The following is a 21615-nucleotide window of genomic DNA, read 5'->3' on the forward strand; positions in this document are numbered from 1 at the left end:
CCTGGAACTCACTTTGTAGACAAGGCCAGTTTCCAACTTCCAGGGATCTGCCTCTGCCTTCCAAGTGCTGGGATTAAAGGTGTGCACTATATGTTTTGTTTTTTAAGTTGAACCTATTCATATTCTTTTTTTATGATTTATTTATTTATTTATTTATTTATTTATTTTTAATGTATGTGAGTACACTGTCACTGTCTTCAGACACACTAGAAGAGGGCATCAGATCCCATTACAGATGGTTGTGAGCCACCATGTGGTTGCTGGGAATTGAACTCAGGACCTCAGGAAGAGCAGTCTTAACCGCTGAGCCATCTCTCCAGCCCCACATGTGTTCTTGATGTGTGGCTCTTTGTTCTCAGTTGAGGCACATGCTGTACTTGATGTGATCATTTCATCTCTGTTTCCTCTAGTGTAGAACGACTCTCTTCCCCTCACACCTCAGGACAGTTTCTAGAGAATTACAAGAGAAAGTACTCAGAATAAGAGCCCTCCTCAGATCTGCCCAGAGATGTTGCTTAGTCTGGATTATACGAGAAAATTTGAATGTATTGCCAGTATTTTTTTTCCTCTTTCTTTTTTTTCCTTTTTCTTGGCAGCATTTAACTAGAAAATTTCAGGGATTGTCAGTCCATGTTTTATAGGAGCGTGGATGGCGCACAGTAGTAAGCACTCTTTTAGTACGGTAGCTTGTACGGTAGTCAGCACCTATGGGGCTTTAGAATTAAAGATGCCTTTTGGCATTTTATTGTAGGAAACAGAATTCCTCTGACAGAAATTACACGGAATTTCACAGAAATAACATCATTTCTCTCTTAAGTTAGAGCTAGTATTCCTTTGTTTTTTACACTCTGGCCCTGAGAATTGAACTTAGGACCTCACATACTTGAGACGTGCATTCTGTGACTGAGCTGTATGTATGTGGAGGTGCATGTTGTCGGAGCAGTGCGTGTCCACGTAGAAGCTAGCGGGCAGCCTCAGGTGCCATTCTTTAAATGCTGTGTGCTTTTTAAAAACATGGGTTTTTGGAAATCAAACTCAGATTGAATGAGCCATTTCTCCCACCCCGTCCCCTTTTTTGAGATAATGGTGTCATGTAGCACAGGCTGGCCTTGAACTCACTAAATAGCCAAGGATGACCTTGAATTTTTTTCAGATTTATTTATGTAATATATATGTTATATATAATATATGTAATATATATATATATATATATATATATATGAGAGTACATTGTCTGCATGTACATCTGCATACCAATAGACAGCACCAGACAGTTGTGAGTTGCCTTGTAGGTTCTGGGAGTTGAACTCAGTTCCTTCAGAAGAGTAGCTAGTACTCTTAACAACCATTGAGCTATCTCTCCAGCCACAACCTTGAACTTCTGTTGTTCCTGTTTTTAACCTTCTCACTGTAAAGCTGCTGTTTTCTGTGCCCCCTGCCACTCGTTAATCTACTTTTCTTTTTTTTTTTTTTTTTTTTTTTTTTTGGTTTTTCGAGACAGGGTTTCTCTGTGTAGCCCTGGCTGTCCTGGAACTCACTCTGTAGACCAGGCTGGCCTCGAACTCAGAAATCCGCCTGCCTCTGCCTCCCAAGTGCTGGGATTAAAGGCGTGCGCCACCACCGCCCAGCTGTTAATCTACTTTTCTAATGGAAGGACTCTAACTTAGGGCTGAGACCAGTGTTTGATCAGAATTTAGTAGTAGTGTCTCCTTTTTATTATATTTATTCATATAATTACTTTCTGGTTATGACATGTATTGTGGTAAGTACATAATTGTATATGGTATGCATAAGTGAAATATGCATATATTTCCTGTCCATGAGATACCACTTACTAAGCAACACTGTGTAGCAAAATGCTCTCCTTACATTTGCCTACTTAGTCATAAAAACTGATGAGATAAAAATTAAACTTTTTTTAGAAGTTAGCTGTGCTGGCCTACTCAGGTAAAGCCCCTGTAGTCCCTCTCTACAGGATCGCCTCTGAGGCCGCCTGTTGGATTGGTAGTTGTCTGCACTGCTTTGGCTCCCAGCAGGTTGCAAGCACGCACCAGCCCAGGAGCAATCTGGATTCACAAATGAAACACACACACACCAGTTAGTTTTTGACATGTGATTAGCTCAATGGCTGGGCACTCCTAAACTCTCCCCTGCTAGCCAATGCTCTCCTCTGGTACTCCTGAGACTCCTAAACCTTCCCCTGCTGACCCAGGCCCAATTGGGGAAATGGCTGGTTGGCTTTCTCTCCTGTAGCTCTTATGGCCCATCCTTCTCCCCCAAGTCATGCCAATTCCCCGTCTTCCTTTCTCCCAGTTCCTAGCCCTTGCAAATCTAAAGGTCCTGCCTTAGTCAGCCTGCACAGCCATTGGCCATTGGCTCTTTATCGATCCATCAAAAACCAATTGGGGACAAGGACACAACAGTTTTCTGATTTTGGGGGCCAGATTAATTCAAAGCATTGGAACCAATCCCCAACAATCTGCTCTAGATTTGCTAAGCCTATTCATGCTCATGTCTATTCATTTAGGAAAGTGATGGCACACAGGTTTATATACAGTATTCCGGAGTCATCCAGGTAGAACAGTTGTGTAGGTGCAACTAGGGAAATTGGAACTAGGATTTAGATAGCCAGTTTTCATTTAAATTGTTGGAAAGCTCTTTATTTTTTAAATAATGGTTATTATCACATGTTAATTATTAAAATTAATGGGTTTCATTACAACATTCCCATGTATGTAAATGTCTCTTCCAGCCATTCTCCTGTTCCCCTTTCCTCATAGTCCATAGTCCTTCTCCATTTCCAGGTTATCTTTCTGTTGTTCATTTTTTACACACAAGAGAAAACATGCCCGCTTGTCCTTCTGTGTTTGTTTTACTTCGTTTAACATGATGCTGCCCAGTTCCATCCATTTCCTACAAACATACCATGACTTTATTCACCTTACTGTGTAGATACCATATTTTCTCCATCCGCTCACATGTTGATGGCCATATAGGCTGATTTCATATTTTGGCTCTCATGAGTAGTAACATAAAAGTATGAATATGTATTTTGTCTGCTGACTTCATTTCCTTCTGATGAGTACCCAACAGTGGTGGAGTTGGCGCATACGCAGCTCTATTCTTAGCCTTTTGAGGAGCTTACATATTTTTTCCATAGTGGCTCTGCTAATTTACACCTGCCTCCAGGATACAAGTTCCTATTTTTTTCACTTCCTCACCAGCATTTGCTAACTTTTCTTATAGTATCCATTTGATTTAGGGTGGCATGAACTCTCAATATAGTTTTGATTTGCATTTCCCTGATGACTAAGGATGTTGATATTGAACCTCTCCCCCATTTCTTTTCTTTCTTTTTTTGAAGTGATCCTATACATTTGTCTTAGTGTGGCCTTGAATTCTGCCTAGGATAACCTTGAACTTCTGATCCTTCTGCTTGTATTTCTCAGTGCTGGAATTAAAGTGTTTGTTTATTTATTACAGCACTTGGAGTCAAACCCAAGGCTTCTTTATGTGAGGCAAAACACTCTGCCAGCTGGGCCACATTCCCAGCCTCAGATATCTACCTGCCTCTGCCCCCTGAGTGCTGGGATTAAAAGTGTTTGCTGGCCTTGTCTTTCTTTTAATAAAATGTCTCTTGTCTCTTCAGATCATTAGCCCATTTTTTTTTTTAACCTGACTACCCTTTCTTCTTCATTTTTTTTTTTTTAACATTTTGGACTTCTAGGAAGTTTTTTAAAAAAAATTTTTTTTGACATGGTGGGGAATTAAACTTAGGGGGTTGTGCATGCAGATTATGCCTGAACTTCACCCTCAGCCCTGGTGTGTGTGTGTTTGTTTGGAGTTCTGTATATATTTTGGATATTGATTTTGTTCTATATATATTTTGGATATTGATTCTCTGTTAAGCAAATTAGAAAGCTTTTCAAGACAGTACTACCTTAAAAGAATTGGCAGGCCAGACTCAAGAGACTGACAGGACCATCAAAAATTCCAACCCAACTCAGTGTGGTGGTGCATGCCTTTAATTACAGCACTCGGGAGGCAGAGGCTGGTGGATCTTTGAGTTTAGAGCCAGCCTGGTCTACAGAGCAAGTTCCAGGACAACCAAGGCTACACAGAAGCCCTGTCTTGAAAAGCCCTGCCTTCTAATGAGCCTAAAGCCAAATAGTATAAAACATTCATTTCCCTTAGCTCTCAGGTTTCGGCTTTAATCTTGGTTGTGATCTGGTATAGAACCTTATTATATATAATCACATACTTTGGGATAAATTAAGGATGTACAGCGCCATTCAAGCTGACCGTCATGTTTTCTCAGCAAATGTAAAGCCACCTGTTCTCTTTGTGTGTACCTTAGGAGCAGCTTTCTCAAGTTCTGGATGCCATGTTTGAAAAGATAGTCAAAACTGACGAACATGTCATTGACCAAGGAGATGATGGAGACAACTTTTATGTCATAGAACGGTAGGTAGAGATGCTTTGTAAATGCTTGGCCACATCTTCTTGGATTTGTAATTTCGGACAAAAGCCTTATCCTATAATGCATTCAGCCCAGAGAGCTCTAGAGCCAGGTGACGAAGTTTCCCAGAGCCTTTGGAAGGATCATAGCTGCCTCTCTGTCAACTGCTGTCCCGAGAGTCCTGAGTAAAACGCCTGTTTGGGGGAGACACCACTTACAGTTGAAAATCTAGAGTTGAACAAAGAATGACATGATGTGTTTTGTAAACACTTGATTTCCAATGTTCAATTGAGTTGATTCCCTGAAGCCTATCTGTGACTATTGTTGTGGGAAGCTTGGCTTTCTACCTTGCTTTTAAAATGAATGTCTTCCCCTAATCTCCATACCCTCAATACCTTCTGACTCTGCACCACATAGAAACCATATTGGAGAAAATGAAGCACTGGGGTTTACCTCCCTAATTTACCTGAATCTTAGTGTCTTGAGTGGAATGTACTCTCCTGGGGAAGAATAGGGCTTCCTTCTGACTTCTTCTCAGTCCTAAAAAGGTTTCATCAGAGTCTAAGATAATACAATGTTACCATGTATTCATCACTTCCAGTTATTCTTCCATGTTAAAAAGACTTTATGTGTATACAGATTTACTTGAATCAATGTATGAGTATGCGTTTTAAAAAAAGGTTGTTATTTTTACTTAGGTGTGATGGCATGAGAGTGGGGAGTGAGGGTGGTTCACTGAGTGCCCACAGAAGCCAGCAGATGGCGTTAGGTCCCTTGAAGCAGGAGTTAAAGACTTGTGCTCTGCCCGTCAGGGTGCTGGAGTCAGAACTCTGGAACAGCAGTAGGTGCTTCTAACCATTGAGCCAGCTCTCCAACCCCCTTTTTCTTTCAAAGAAACTTCAAAATGTTAAAACAAAACCTAGTATAAATAGTATAGAAAATTCTTATAAGCCCAGCCCTATATGTCAGTGTTCTACTATAGTTAGGATATCAGTTTGTTCAGAGTAAGTTCCAAAAAGCTAGGCACGGTGGTCTACTACACCTGTAATCACAGCAACAGGGATGTGGAAGCAGGAGGTTCAGGAGTCAGAGGTCATCCTCAGATACATAGTTTCACATCCAGCCAGAGGCATCTGAGACCCCATCTCACAACAGCACACAGTAAGCTTCAGATACAGTGTTCCTTTAACTCCACCGCCACCTGGGTTTTCTAAAAACCAGGGCATTCTCTTAGACACATCACAGGTTTTAAATGAGAAATAAACACTTTTATACAATTGCAGCCAAAATGTTGGCTTATTTGGAATTTTCTTTTTTTGTTTTTTTGAGACAGGGTTTTTCTGTATAGCCCTGACTGTCCTGGAACTCACTCTGTAGACCAGGCTGGCCTCGAACTCAGAAATCCACCTGCCTCTGCCTCCCAAGTGCTGGGATTAAAGGCATGTGCCACCACTGCCCGGCTATTTAGAATTCTCTAATTCCCTGAGTTTTGGGATTCTTTTATTGGTTGTCATCAAGTAACTGTTATAAATTTAGCTTATCAAACCTTTGCTTGTTTAAAATGTTTAATTATTTTGTTTTTTGCATTTTATTCATTTGTGTTTTATACACACACACATACACACGAGTCTGTGCATGTACAGACATCAGGACAACTTGCTGGAGTCAAATCTCTCCTACCATGTGGGGCTCAGAGACTGAAATACTCCAGTTGTTAGGCTTGGCAGCAGGAACCCTTACCAGTGAGGCATCTTACTGGCCCCTGTTCAAAGGAAGTTTTAGTTTATGTGTATGTCTGGGTGTCTGGGTGCATGCATAGCACATATGTGCAGGTGTTGGCCATGGCCAGAGGACGGCATGGATGCCAGAAGGCACTGGAGTTACAGGTGATCGTGAGATGCCTGGCGTGAGTGCTGGGACCCTAACTTGGGTGTTCTTCAAAAGGAACAAGTGCTCTTAACTGTGGAGTCATTTCTCCAGCTCTGTTAGCATTTACTTTGCTTTGAGACAGGATTTTTCTTTGTAGCCCTGGCTGTCCCGGAACTCTCTATGTAAGTCAAGCTGGCATCAAACTTACAGAGTTTGTCTCTGCCTATCTCCGCCTCCTAGGGTTAAAGATGTGTGCCACCATTCCTGGCTTTTTAAATTTTAAAAACCTTTATGTGTATGAATGTTTTGCCTTCTTGCCTGTTTGTGCGTCACATGGCATGCTTGCTGCTCACAGAGACTAGAAGACAGCATTGTATCCCCTGGGACTGGAGTTATAGACGACCATGATCCACCATATAGGTACTTGGAATTGAACCTGGGTCCTCTGGAAGAGCAGCCAGTGCTCATAACCACTGAGTCATCTCTCTGACCCCTGTTCAAAATTTTGAGTGAAAAAATTTCCAACTTCTTGGCTAACTTTTGTGTCCTTTGTACTATTGGCTAGTAAATTATTACTATTATTATTATTATTAAATTATATTTATTTTATATTTTATTTTTATATAATATATTTTATTATATATTTAATTATAATTATATTATTACAATTAAAGGTATCTTTCCTTAAAGCATTTTTATTCATATAGGTGCTTTGCCTGTATGTATGTCAGTGCACCACATGCATACCTGGTGCCCACTGAAACAAGAAGAGCATTAGATACCCTGGGACTGGAGTTACAAATAGTTATGAGTTTCCATGTGTGTCCTGGGAAGTTAACCCTGGTTCACGGAAGAGCAGGCAGTGACTTTAACCTCTGAGCCATCTCTCCAGCCCAGAATAATTGGTTATTGTCTGGTGAGCAGCCCTGCAGTAAATCTTTTCAGTATCTTTATCTCTTTTGAATGATTTTACCAGGACTTATGTGTGCATATGTGTTCATGTGTGTTTGTGATTACACATGTGTTAGTGTTTATGCTTCAGTGTTCAAGGGTAAGAGGACACCTCAAGTGCTATTGCTCAAGTGCTGCCCACCTTGAGGCAGGGTCTCTCATTGGCCTGGGGCTCACAGATTAGCATAAGCTGGCCAGCCAGCAAGCTCAGTTATCTATCTACCTGGCTTCCTGGCCTGGGATTAGAAGTGCAGGCCACCACAACCGGCTATGTTTGTTTGGTTGATTGTTTCAAGACAGGGTTTCTCTGTGTAGTCCTGGCCATCCTGGAACTCAGAGGGTCACCTGCCTCTGCCTCCTGGAGTGCAGGGATTAAAAGCGTGTGCCACCACTGTAGGGTATGCAGGCACTTTGCCAGCTGAGCCATCTCCCTAGCCCTCAGGATCTCTTTGAGTCACTTGTTGATGTTGTTAGTTATCTTACAGAAATTCTGAGAAGTTTGTTTGCTTCTTAGTAAATGGAACATGTCCATTTCTCTAAAGGATAATTCTGAGTATTTTTTGAGCTATCATTTGCAATAATAGGTAAGAAATTGTTTAATTATTTTAATCATTTTGGTCCTTGTTTTCAACAAACCATGAAAGAAAAACTTTACAGTCAACTCAATGCTTTCCACAGAATACTTGATAAGATTCAACATCTTTTTAAAATAAGCTATTCATCATACAAAATATAGTGGCTTATCTCTGTAAACACCCAGGGAGCTAAGGCCAAAGGTCAGGAGTTCAAGACCAGCCTGGGTTAAGCTGAAAGCCCCTGTACTCCCTCCATCCTCCCAGGAAAGATTGAGCATAAGAAAGGGCAAGTGTGCTCTCCATCTTCAGTGAATATCGTTTGTGTGTGAAGCCCCAGCCACTGTAGTAAGACAAAAGTAAGGAAGAAAGTTCGTACAGACTAGAAAAGATGTAAAGTCTTTGCAGGAAAAGTCCTCAGGAATGCTACAAAGAAGTTACTGAACTAAGTAAGTCAGTTTATCAAGGTTGGAAAATGCCAAGTCAAATGCAGGGCTGGAGAGATGGCTCAGCAGTTAAGGCCACTGGCTGCAGCTCCAGAGGAGCCAGATTCAATTCCTAACATGCACACCATAGCTTATGACCATCTGTAGCTCTAACTACAAAGAACTGGATGCCTTCTTTTGGCCTCCTTGGGCACTGCATGTACATGGTACACAAATTTCACGCAGGCAAAACATCCATGAACATAAAATTTAATAAAAATAACAATGTTAAAGCACAGAAATCATTTGTATGTTTTAGCAAAATTATGTTGGTTATCCCCCCCTTTGAGACAGATGTTGTGTATCCTAAACTTACCTTAAACTCACTGAATAGCTGAGGAGTATCTTGAACTTTTAATCCTCCTGCTTCCAACTCCCTAGTGCTGTAATTACAGACATGAACCACTATGCCTGGTTTATCTAGATCAGGGCTCAAACCCGGGGCCTCCTGCATTCTAGGCAAACACTCTTAACTGAGCTCTGTCCCCACCTCTCCCCCTCTTATGTCTTATATGTATCAGTCAGTTTTTAAACTTATCAGAAGTAATTATTTCTTGTCATTCTTCTAGGGGAACCTATGACATTTTAGTGACAAAAGATAATCAAACACGTTCTGTTGGTCAGTATGACAACCGTGGCAGTTTTGGAGAACTAGCTCTGATGTACAATACCCCGAGAGCTGCTACCATTGTCGCCACCTCAGACGGCTCCCTTTGGGGATTGGTGAGTGAGAAATGCATGGTGTAGTGTTTTATCTTCTATAGCCAGTTATGAGAAAATATACTGTCAGAGCTCTTATGTAAATGCATTTTCCCATTTTCTCAGTGACTTAGCCACATGTGCTTTATTCTCAGTTACAGAAATGTAGGTGGTCTATATCCTTGTAGTGACAGGGTTCTTGCTGCATTTACTTATTATTAGGCAATTACAGAGAACAGAGATAACTCTCTGTGTACTAAGTTGTAGCCTAGCAGGGCTGTGGAGTGGGACACTGTCACACACATGCACACACAGAAGAGGAGGACGAGGGGCAGCAGTGACAGTGCTGTCATGAAACCTTTGCTAGGTGTCACTTCCATTCCATCTCTAGCTGTACCAGTAGTGCTTTATTCTGCGTTCAGCCATCCACTTGTCCTTTTGTCTATAGCCATACCCAATAGGTAGATCATCAGGAATGCTAGTGACCATGCTGAGGAAATGGAATTTAGCATTGTCTTTGGTAAAACACTGTAGTTCTTCATTTCTTTCTTTTGCTATTTATTTATTTATTTATTTACCTACATACCTTTGATATTTTGAGACAGGGTTAGTCCGTGTAGCACTGGCTGTCCTGGAACTAATTTTGTAGACCAGGCTAGTCACAGATTTGCCTGCCTTTACCTCCCAAGTGCTAGGATTAAAGGCATGTGCCACCACCACCTGGCTACCTTGTTTCTTTTTGCATTATGTTACATATCCATAATCTGTAACTCTTCAAAAAATATACTACAATTCCAATTTCACTTTTAAAATGAGGATTTCTGTAGTTAGTTCTGCTTCTCTTATAAGAATTAATTTATGTCATAGAATTAATATCTTTCTGATTAATGGAAGAATAATAGATGACTCAAAATTTCCTAAACTTGGTAAAATAGATACAGACATAGATATGAATACACACACACACACGTTTTTATATGTAATATATATTAATTAAAAATAAGTGAATCCTGCCAGAAATGGTAGCACATGCCTTTAATCCTAGTACTTGGAAGGCAGAGGCAGGTAGATCTCTGAGTTCAGACTCAACCTGGTCTACATTGTGAATTCTAGGCCAGTTAAGGCTGCATAGTGAGACTGTCTCAAAAGAAACAACAACAAAAAAAGAGCGAATCCCAAACAAGAAAAGCATAAAGAAATTGATAACCCAGTACATAGCACGAAGTGTCTTGAGTGCAGAGGTGCATCATGAATGCAGAGAACCCACAGTCAGTGCTGAAGAATAGAACCCTGTCAGCTAGTGTTGTCTGCTCCCTGAAGAGACCCTTCAAGAATGAGAACATTCTCATTGGAAGGAGACTGACCCTGAAGGAATGACCAAAGCCAGTTCTGAAGGGAAGCAATAGAAGCAGGGAAGTTAGAGACACTATATACCAAATAGACAACAAAGAGGAAATGCAGTTAAACAGTGAGCAGTCTTGTTTCAGTTTTCTACGTCATGTGAGACAGTTTAATTAAGAGCTTGTACACTGACTGTGGTAGTTGTTATACATGAAAAAGTATTTGAGACAGCTACATTTTATAAAGGGGGAGAGGCCAGACTGAAGTAAAACCTATCAAACTAGTCCAGTTTTGCAGTACATTGATGTGAATCATATGTCTAATGTAAGCCTCAAGCAGCCTCTAGAAAGGTCTCTAGCTGAATGCAGTGGCATGTTTCTTAGTCTCAGCTCCTCAGGAGGCTTGAAACATGAAAATCACTTAAGCCCAGGATTTCAGGGTCAAACTAGGCAACATAATAATAATCCATCTCCCCACCACCACCACCAAAAATTGTATAGAGATGTAGTCAAATTTTATAAACCAAATTCCAGAAAGTGTTCATGTAATCCATGAGGAAATGGGAAAAAGTGAAACAAAGGTTATAAAAAAGAAAGAAGGAAAACAAGGAACAACAAAATAAAATAGATGCAAGCCTTAATATGATAATTAATATGTTATCTAAATAGGGCGGTGGTGGTACAGTCATAGTCCCAGCACTTAGGCCGAACAGGAGGATCGCTACAAACATGAAGCTGCTTAGTCTACATCGGAGTGAAGGCCAGGCTACACAGGGCTGCAAAGCAAGACCCTGTCTCAGTAGAAACCTTTGTTTTGTTTGCTAAGTGGCTTTGTGTGCAAATGTAACACCCTGAGTTCAGTCCTCAGAACCCACAATGGAAGGAGAGAACTAACGTATGACAGTTGTTCTCTGACCTTCACTAATGCACCTGTGCTCAATACCCCCCACCCCATAATAATAATGATAAATATAACTTTTGTCTCTTTAAAGGAATAAAAATGGGCTGGAAAGATGGCTCAATGGGTTAGTGCTGCTCTTCAAGTGCTGGGATTAAAGACGTGTCATTGTACCCAACAACAGTGTTTCAGTCTTAATTGCCCTCGTTCTACAATATTTTTGGCCCAGATTAGCCCAGAAAATACACAGAAATTGAATTTTAAAAATAATGGCATAATATTTCAAAGTATGAGAGGAACTTTTTAGACATTTATTTATTTTATGTATATGAGTTTACTGTATGTAGCTCATCTTCAGACTGTAGGTGTCTCCAGAAACACCAGACAGATGGTTGTGAGCCACCATGTGGTTGCTGGGAATTGAACTCAGGACCTCTGGAAGAACAACTGGTGCTCCTAACCGCTGAGCCAACTCCAGCCCATGAGATAAAGAAATTAGTGGCAGGTGATGCATCCCATGAGAGCAGTAAAGACTGAGTAGCTCCTGTCAAGCAAGCTGATGGTGAAGATAATGAAGACCAACCTGCTCAGTGCCAGAGAGCTGTAGAACACTGCAGTTTAGAGCAGTAGAGGAGGAGACCCACAGTCACCTATACTGGGAAATAAGTGACTTCTTTGGTTCAGTAAGTGAATCAAGCCATGAGACAGGGCCTGCAATTCTGGAGCTGATGCACTAGAGCCCATAAACCCACATTGTCTCCTGTGTCTCTCCACCATGCTTCTCCCTGCCATCAAGGATGCTAAGCAGCTGCAGTTCCGCACTGTCTGTCTTGTGGCTTCATTCTTCAGTCTTTATATTTAGGATGTCATTACTGTGTGTAAAAACATTCCTCTCTGACAGCCAGAGGTAGAAGAAAAATACTACTAACTTAGATCAGATTCCAAAACCATTTTATTTTATTGTGAGACAGAACTAAGTTGCTCAATTGGGCCTCCTGATGTAGAGTCTTCTGTCTGTTGAGTGTCTGAGTTCATAGGTTTACACTGCCCTGCCCTGGAGTCCGTCAGGAAAGGACTGTAGTGTTTGCATTCTGTGCTTTGGCCTAATACATTTCAATTCAAATGCTATCTTTATATTTCCCCCAATTCTTAACTATTTTATGCTTTGTTTTCTTTTTGTTTTTGTTAGAGATAGGGCCTCACTATCATCTAGGCTGTCCAAGAACTTAGCTTGTAGCCCAGACTGATCTTGGATGTATGGTTTTCCTGCCTCAGCCTCCTAAATGTTGATTAAGGCCATGGGCCCTGTATATTTTGTGTTGTCTTTTCATTATAGTTAAAAACTCTTGACAGCATTGTTTGCCTTTTCTGGACGGTACCTTTTGGTACTGTATAATACCTGTGAACACTCAGGTAGTTAATGGAAGTTTTGTTTGTGTTCTATTTATGGCTCATAGGTGGCACTCATTGAGCAGAGCAAACTACAGTTTGGAGACTTCTGCCTAGCCCAAGTTAGACGGTTTTTTTCTTCCAGTATCATTAAACTCTGTTGATGCAGCGACTTCCAGCTCCCTAGTAGTGGTTCAGCTGTTTAAACCATAAATGTTCTCTTACACAGACGTATAGTAGAATTTTCCTATTTTTTTCTTGTAGGACCGGGTGACTTTTAGAAGAATCATAGTGAAAAACAATGCAAAGAAGAGGAAGATGTTTGAGTCATTTATTGAGTCTGTGCCACTCTTTAAATCACTAGAGGTAAAGTTTGAATAAAAGTCTGTTTATGTGGTTTATAAAAACCTGTTAAAACTACTCTTAGGTTTTCAAATAATACTGTTGTAACCTAGTTGTAACAATAACATTCAGTCAAGGTTTTATCCTTATACTATATAACTGTATCCATTATTTAGGTGTCAGAACGAATGAAGATTGTGGATGTGATCGGGGAAAAGGTCTATAAGGATGGAGAACGAATAATCACTCAGGTGAGTCCCGGTCCCACACGCCTGCTTTTCTGGAAGTCACCATCTCAAGGAACAGTGTCCTGCTTATGGACTGAGTATGGTAATGCACATCTGTAATGCCAGCATTTAGGAGGGAGTAAGCCAGGCGGTGGTGGCACATGCCATTAACCCAACACTTAGGAGGCAGAGGCAGGCCAATCTCTGCGTTTAAGGCCAAACTGGTCTGCAGAGTAAGTTCCAGTACAGCCATGGCTACACAGAGGAAACCCTGTCTTAGAAAATAAAATAAAACAAACAAACAAAAAAATAGGCTAAGATAGTAGGTTCACAAGTTCAAGGCCAGCCTGGGACACATTATATTACTCTGATTCCAACAGAAAACAAAGATTTAGCTGGGCATCATGGCACATACCTTTAATCTCAGCACTAAGGAAAGAGAAATAGGTGGGGCTCTGTGAGTTTGAAGCCAGCCTGCTCTATACCAAGTTCCAGATCAGCCAGAACTATTTAAAGAGCCCCTATCTCATTAAAAAAAAAAGAAAGAAAGAAAAAAGAAAAAAATGTACTGTCCCCCACTACTGGAAGCTCATGTAATCTCTTGTACAGAGACCTCGGAAGTTCATTGATGCCCATCTCCCTGATGTAGTTGAAGAAACAGGGACTGAACTCACATGCTAAGCCAAGTCTTCTGCCACTGAGCCGAATTCTTAGCTCATTTTATTTGTGTGTTGAGACAGTATTATCAAGTCATCCTAAGCTTGGAAGCCTTCAAAGTCACTGTGATTGTACCATGTGTTGCTAGGCTCAGACCTCCATTCATCTGGGGGTGAGCTCCTGTCATTTGTTCTACTGGGTATTATTTTCTTTTGACTTTAAGTAAACTTTATTAATTTGTACTAGAATCCAGAGAAGACTGGGGCTTATACTCCCTGTTGTCTCTGTGCTGACACCAGAATCCTCAGCATTCAGTGATAAATCAGATCTATGAGATGTCCTTGATAGGGAGATCCTTTGTTTCTTTTCCATTAGTTGTTTTTGGATAATGTAAGATTACCACACAGTAAACTGGACTATTATAATTAAAGAAGATTGCAAGGTGGGCATGGTGGTGCATACCTAGAATCCATCACTTAGGAGGTAGAGGCAAGTGGGTCGGGAGTTCAGGACCATACACAGCTACATAATTTTTGCTCTCCTGTGTTACGTGTAATGTCTTTTAGAAATATAATTTATGCCCAGCAGTGGTGGCGCACGGCCTTTAGTCCCAGCACTTGGGAGGCAGAGGCAGGCGGATTTCTGAGTTTGAGGCCAGCCTGGTCTACAGAGTGAGTTCCAGGACAGCCAGGGCTACACAGAGAAACCCTGTCTCGAAAAAAACCAAAAAAAAAAAAAAAAAAAAAGAAGAAGAAGAAATATAATTTTCTCTGTCTATTGTGTTTGTATTTTAATTACATGTAAGTAGTTTTAGGGACTTTTCCAGATATAAATGTATCTGCCCATGAGTCTGACAAGACCACTGAGGAAGGTGTCCTTGAACCCAGCTTTGATGAGGAGGATGGTTTCAGATCAGTGTGAATATCAGCCCTGTGTGCTTGAGTCCTCATAGAACTGGCCCCACCAGAGCTTTGAAAACTAGTCAAACCTGTGGTGAAAGAGGAGGAGAGAGTCCACTAGAGCACTGAGAGAAGTATCCTGTTCATCCCAGGTTCCAGATCTGAATGCCTCTGCTTCTAGGTATATTTATATAGTTGAAGACTAGAATAAACAAGACTCAAGTGATGCCTACAGTGATGATGCCCACAGTGATGATACACACTGGTGATGCATATACAAAAAGTGAGAGTGCAGAATAGGAAGTAACTAATCCATCGTGTTATTTGTAAAGGAAACTTTTCAGCTGGGCCTCCAGAGTAACTGCAAGTGCTTTTTTTTTTTTACAGGTTTATGCAAAACTCAGTTTCTGCCTTGAATATACAGAATACAAATGCCATGAAATGCCCATGCTTACTTTATGAAGTAAAAGTTTGCTTACATTTATATTATAAAATTAAGGCAATGAACTGTATAGAAAAAAAAAACACATTTGTTCTGCTTAAAGCATAGCATAACTTGTTCTCCACATTATTGCAGATTTGCACCATAGTGCATGACATACTGTTTACATACATGCTAGCCAGTGAGGCTGGGTATGGTGGCCCATCCCTAGGGGTTTTTCTCTTTCAAGTTATTGGCCTGGAGTTGGTCCTGTCCTATCTTTGAAATTTCAGTATCGAGTGTACAGATTGGTGTTCTTTTTTTTTCATTTCATATAATATTTGTGCCTCTTTTCTTGCTCAGACTTGGCAGTGGCTTGTTAGTCCTTTTGCTTATCTCTGTGACTTTCTGGCAGAAGCAACTTCCTGAAGGGAAGGTGTTGCGGTAAATCTCCAACCCAAGTAAGACCTGTCAAAGAAAACACAACTCAATAATTATGAATATAAGCTGCATGCCTAGATTGGGCAGATTCACCACTACACTACTCTATTCCCCAGCTATGAGACCCTTATAACTTGCAGGTTTTCCAAGTCATGCGTTTGTCCTTTCACCTCCTGCTCCTCTGTCGTTGTTGTCCTCCATTGTCTTCCTCCTCTGTTGTTCCTCCCTCTCTCTCTTCCCACCAACCTTTATTTCTCCTCCTCCCCTTCTCTGCCCAATCACTGGCTCTAGCAAATTAAGGTGGGCAGAAGGTTTACAAGAAGTCACCTGTGTACTGATTCACTCCTGCTCTGAAGCCCTTCCCAGGAAAGGGGAATTAGCATCAAAATACAAGGCCGGGACCTGGGCAATCTGCAACACTTCCCCCTTTCTGTCCAATTAAAAGACTCTTTTCTCCCAGATATAAATTGAACACAACTATATTACCATATTATAATTGTTAAAGTACAAGATAGACCTAACACCCAGTCCATTGTTTTTGTTAACTAAATAGAACCTCTGTCATCTCTCCTAACTAAAAGTTCTAAACCTGGCTTTTTTCCTGGCTTTAGAGTGAATGTCAGCAGAAACTCAGCCTCTCAAATCTGTTCTCTCAATGTAAATAGCCTGGGTTAGCTATGAGACTATAAGTCTTCAACCCCGTCAGAAATCCAGAATGACTGAATTAACTGAAGTTATGGTAAGCACAAAGCATAGCTTCTAAAACTTAGCCAATATACAGAGACCACTGAACACCTGGACAGCCCCTATACTTTAAAATGTTGGAGCATCCGATCTTCAGCCTTCTGGCCCAGGATCATCTGACAGACCTAGTGATGCAGAATTATTAAGGGCTGATTACTGTCTTGGCCGATATAATCAGTCAACTATTCAGCAAATGTGTCCTTTTCTGGATAGTAATTTGTCTGTAGATGAAAAGAGGCAGTTCTTGCCCAGTGGCTGTCTCACCACAACTGGAGTAACTCCACAGATGCTCAGTTTCTTCTTAGAATCTAAGACAGGGAAGCTGTCAGGAGCAGACAGGTCTCTAATCAAATGAACATTAATATAGGAATGTTTGTAGCATCAATTCTGTGGACTTCTGACGTTTTTGAAAACCAATTATCTGTGTAAAGCAATCTTGCTTTGCTACTGTTGTCCATTAACTCCTCTCAGCTATTTCTAGAAAACACCCTAACAATGAACTCAGAGCCATGCAATTGCTATAGGCCCTTAACTCACAGGCTAACCATTTCAAATCAGTTAAAAAAATTTAAAGGACTGGGTCTAAGCCTTCTACTCCTAAATGTGTTATATAGGCACAATGCCTATGAGAGTAACAATATTAATCTCACTTTTATATCAATAAGAAACTCATACCAATGAAAATCTTAAATTTGAAATCAAAATAAATTTTGTACCATTTAAGAAATATAACGACAGCTTAATAACAATTATACAGGTTTCTACCGAGTAGGTTATGGCTATGCAATAAATCCTAGCTATTCCTCCCTGTTCCAACAAAACCACTACTTTTCCCTAGAAAGACAGCCCAATATTAACCACCTCAGTCCTCAAGCCCAGGGAATAGGGGTGCCGACTCTTCATTAACTTCTTCAAGCTGAATTTGGGCGTTGAGATATTAGAAGAAGGGCGGGGGAAGGGTAAATTGATAGGCCTCTGATGTCTGTGTCTTCACTGCATCCAGCTGAAATTTCAGGATATCAGAGGTTTGAGCAGGTCTGCTCAGCTTGCTTGATGAGTAGATACACCAAGGCTGTGTATTTCTGCAATATATAATTCAAAACAAATTTTAGTATCAAGATAATTTTTTTGTTTGAATTCTGGAATCCAGTCTTCTGGTGGCCTGCCTCTGTCATGTTTAATCCAAATAATTCTGGGAGGTAGAAATATCTTAATAGTCTCTTCTGAAAACACACAGACGAAACCTTTTTCCCAAAACAGCGTTATCTTTGAGCCAGTAACCAGAAAAACCTTTATCTTGACCTCTTTCCCAGAGGAAAAATATAACCACAAAACTGAAAATCACACCCATCTTCCTTCCCTATTTTGCCAAGCAGGAAATGAACCCAGAATTCCCATGGGGCCCACGTTAGACAGAACCCGAGTCTCCTGTGAGGCAATATAACTTTATATCATCTGAATATACCTGATTTACACTATCTTTCTGTTCAGCCCTCTGCCTAGAACATTTTTTTATTTATACCATCTATGTGTTTGGCTCTGTACTCCAGAGCAGCTTCCACTTGTACACTGTACTCTTCTACTCTAGAGCCAATGACAATTTTCCCTAAGTCAATTCCTGTCAAACCATTCAAAATATCACATAAAGCCCAAAAGATATTTATTGTATTTCTCATCTTTAAGTATCAAAAGGTTATATATCTTCGAGACAGAGTTTCTCTATATAGCCCTGGCTGTCCTGAAACTCACTCTGTAGACCAGGCTGGCCTCAAACTCAGAAATCCGCCTGCCTCTGCCTCCCAAGTGCTGGGATTAAAGGCGTGCACCACCACCGCCCGGCATATATCTTTTTTATATCAAATAATTACCTGGTCCAGAGCCCTCAGTTCACTGTTTCTGCCTGAAAACTACTTCACAGGCAGTTGTGTTCCTCCCTGCAGTTTTCACAGGGCACTGATCCAGCCCAGCTGCAGGCTGACTCTGCTCCTGACTCTGGCTGTAGCTCTCTGTTTGGGATTGGGGGAGGAAGTCTCTCTGCCATTCTTTGTAGGCCCCTCAGATTCACTCAGCTCTTTATGGGGGTTTTACCTCAGGTTAGTTGAGTTCTAAGCAATAAGTTGGGAGCCAATTTGTTGAGCTAAATCTCCAACCCAAGTAAAACCTGTCAAAGAAAACACAACTCAATAATTATGAATATAAGCTGCATGCCTAGATTGGGCAGATTCACCACTACACTACTCTATTCCCCAGCTATGAGACCCTTATAACTTGCAGGTTTTCCAAGCCATGCGTTTGTCCTTTCACCTCCTGCTCCTCTGTCGTTGTTGTCCTCCATTGTCTTCCTCCTCTGTTGTTCCTCCCTCTCTCTCTTCCCACCAACCTTTATTTCTCCTCCTCCCCTTCTCTGCCCAATCACTGGCTCTAGCCTTTATTTTACAAATTAAGGTGGGCAGAAGGTTCACAAGAAGTCACCTGTGTACTGATTCACTCCTGCTCTGAAGCCCTTCCCAGGAAAGCGGAATTAGCATCAAAATACAAGACGGGCAGGGGCTATCCACAACAAGTAGGAACATTTCTTCTGGTCACAGTTTCAGGGGAATCCTGGTGGCAGGAACAAGTCAATCTGTGGTAATCAGAAAGAGAAAAGATGAAAGGTAAGGCAGATTGTAAATCTCTCAGGCAGACTCCTAGTGACAGAAGTAGGCCCCATGATGCAGAGGTTCAGAAACTGTCTCCAGATGGGGACCAAGTGTTCAAATACTTGAGCCTTTGGGAGACATTTTACATCCAAACCATAACACAAAAATCTTTCAGTTCTTTGACAGGATCTAGCTGCATAGCCTAGGCTAGCCTCAAACTCACAGCAGTGTCTCTGCCTCAGCTGACTGAGTGCTGTGTTTATAGGCATGAGCCATCATTCCAGGCTGGAACCAGATTCACTCAGGCAAGTCAGCTTCAAATGGTGTCCATTTGGGGTTTGAAATGTGGGTCAAACATAGGACTCATGCTTAGCAGGGCACACTCTCACTGAAGACAAAAGCCACACCAAGCTGGGTGTGTGGTAGAGCACTTGAGAGGCAGAGGAAGGAAGGTTGATGAGAATGAGACTAACCTGTCAGACATAATGCATGCCAGGCCAGCCAGAACCGTGTAGCCAGACCTGGGTCCGAACAAAACCAACCCATAGCCCATGATTGCTATCGAATTGTTCTTGGTTTGACCCAGGAGTTAATTGTGAGGGTGAGAATGTGGAACAAGCCAAAAGCTTTGTCTCCCCTGTCTGCTCACCAGAGTCTCCCTTCCTGCCAGCTTTTGCTCAGGTCTCACCCTTCCCCAAAGTTGTGTTGTACACAGTAGCCCGTCCACCTCCTGACAGCGGAGAGCCTGTGGTCCCTGTTCTGTTCTTGTCCTGTACACTTGCCACCCTCCAACTCAACTGTGTAATTTACTGACTATCATGTTTCTTGGTAGTTTGTTTTATGTATTGGTGCATCCCTCATGGCCCTAGGACAGTGCCCTGCACAGAGTCAGTACACGGCACATGATTTGTCAAATTCCCCAAATGGCTCATTCAGCCAGGTACTTTAGTAGTAAACCAAGCAGAAAGAAAGCCTAAAGCTTAGAAAGGCAGCCTTAGAGCACCTGCTGCACCAGGCAGAGCCGCCTGCAGCCTTGCTGTCCTCTTCCTCTGTGTGTGTGTGGGGGGGGAGGGGGCGTGTCGAGGACAGCCTTCCTGTGTGGGTGTAGGGGGTGCCGAGGACAACCTTCCTGTGTGTGTTTGGGGGGGGGGTGCTAAGGATAGCCTTCCTGTGCGTGTGTGAGTGTGTGTGTGTGTGTTGGGGTGGGTACTGAGGACAGCCTTCAGTGTCATTGCTCATGCTAAGTCCACTTTAAAAGAAAGAAGAAAGGAAAAAAACACAAAGTAGAACAAAAATAAATTAAAAAACAAGGTCTCACTAGATGTGGTAACACAGGCTTTAATCCCAGCACTCAGGGCAGAGGCAGGTAAAACTCTTGAGTTAGTTCAAGGCCAGCCTAGGCTAGCAAGTTCCAGGACAGGCAGCCATGGCTACACAGAGAAAGCTATGGGGGGAGAGAGTGCGAGGGAGGGGTACAAAGACTAAAACAACCAAGGCCTCTTACTGGCCTGCAGTTTGCTAAAGTCAGGTTGGCTGGCTAGCAAGTCTCCAGGGCTTTGCCTGTGTCTGCTCCCCAGCTCTGAGATCATAGATTTGCATTACCACACTTGGCTCCTCCCACCCCAAACATAGGCTCTGAGGATTGACCCTCAGGTCATTGTGCTCGGTTTCCAATGCTTGAACTTCTTCCCTTTCTCTTTTTGGGACTGTGTTTGTTGATCAAGATTATTCCTAGACCTCATACTCTGGGCCTTACTTTCAGACTATTTGCAGTGTTTTTGTCTACTGGTCCCTGGAATGGGTTTCAGCACACCAGCGTAGGCAGTCAGAGCGGAGATGCTGTGTAGTTGGTGACCTGGTCATATTCCTAGATAAATATGAGTGAAATATGAGAGAAATATGAGATAAATATGAGAGAAATGTTAGTCATAGTGGGGTTAATGTTCTCATTGATCAGGAACCTCTAATTTGTTACGAATTTGTTAGCCACTGATTCACTTGAGCAGTTGGAGAGAGAGATCGGAGGCCAGACGGTACGCACAGTCTTCAGTGGTGGACATGTCTCTGACCTAGCCTCTTCTTTTTCAGGGTGAAAAGGCTGACAGCTTTTATATTATAGAGTCTGGAGAAGTGAGCATCTTGATTAGAAGCAAGGTGAGTTTGGATGTACCCTTCACGTGTCCTCCTGCCAGTGTTTGTTCTGTACGGTGTGGTCTGTACTTCAGGGCACCAAGCCAACGTTCTCTAAGGTGTGGAACTGCCTTAAAAAGATTTAGTACATTTTCTCCTATCTCAATTTTGCCTCTCTCATATAACTAGTGAAATGAGGGTTACTGATCTAAGAATATAAAAACACTAAAATATAGGACCATTATGTAATAGGTACACATAAGGTTGGTTGTGAGGAAGGCATCCCTGGTTTAGGACTGCTAGGGAAAGTCTCCATTACGTACTCCCATGGCATTCATGGAGAGACAGATGTTATAACTGATGACCTGTAGCAGGAAGAATACTCTCTATGTATCGTTTCCTCCTCCTCCTCCTCCTCCTCCTCCTCCTCCTCCTCCTCCTCCTCCTCCTCTT

General features: G+C 41.8%; 1 protein-coding gene across 1 annotated transcript in view; it reads left to right on the plus strand.

Annotated features, from left to right (window-relative positions):
• The window catches only part of Prkar2a (protein kinase cAMP-dependent type II regulatory subunit alpha), a 58931-nt gene that overhangs the window by 28906 nt on the left and 8410 nt on the right, over positions 1-21615 (plus strand). The window contains exons 5-9 of the mRNA XM_028756798.1: positions 4358-4464; positions 8906-9059; positions 12927-13028; positions 13181-13255; positions 21121-21186. Of these exons, the coding sequence (XP_028612631.1) occupies positions 4358-4464; positions 8906-9059; positions 12927-13028; positions 13181-13255; positions 21121-21186 (504 nt within the window). The remainder of the gene's footprint in view (positions 1-4357; positions 4465-8905; positions 9060-12926; positions 13029-13180; positions 13256-21120; positions 21187-21615) is intronic.

Source organism: Grammomys surdaster, unplaced genomic scaffold (assembly GCF_004785775.1).
Source record: "Grammomys surdaster isolate TR1022 unplaced genomic scaffold, NIH_TR_1.0 126131, whole genome shotgun sequence".
NCBI classification, from domain to species: Eukaryota; Metazoa; Chordata; class Mammalia; order Rodentia; family Muridae; genus Grammomys; species Grammomys surdaster.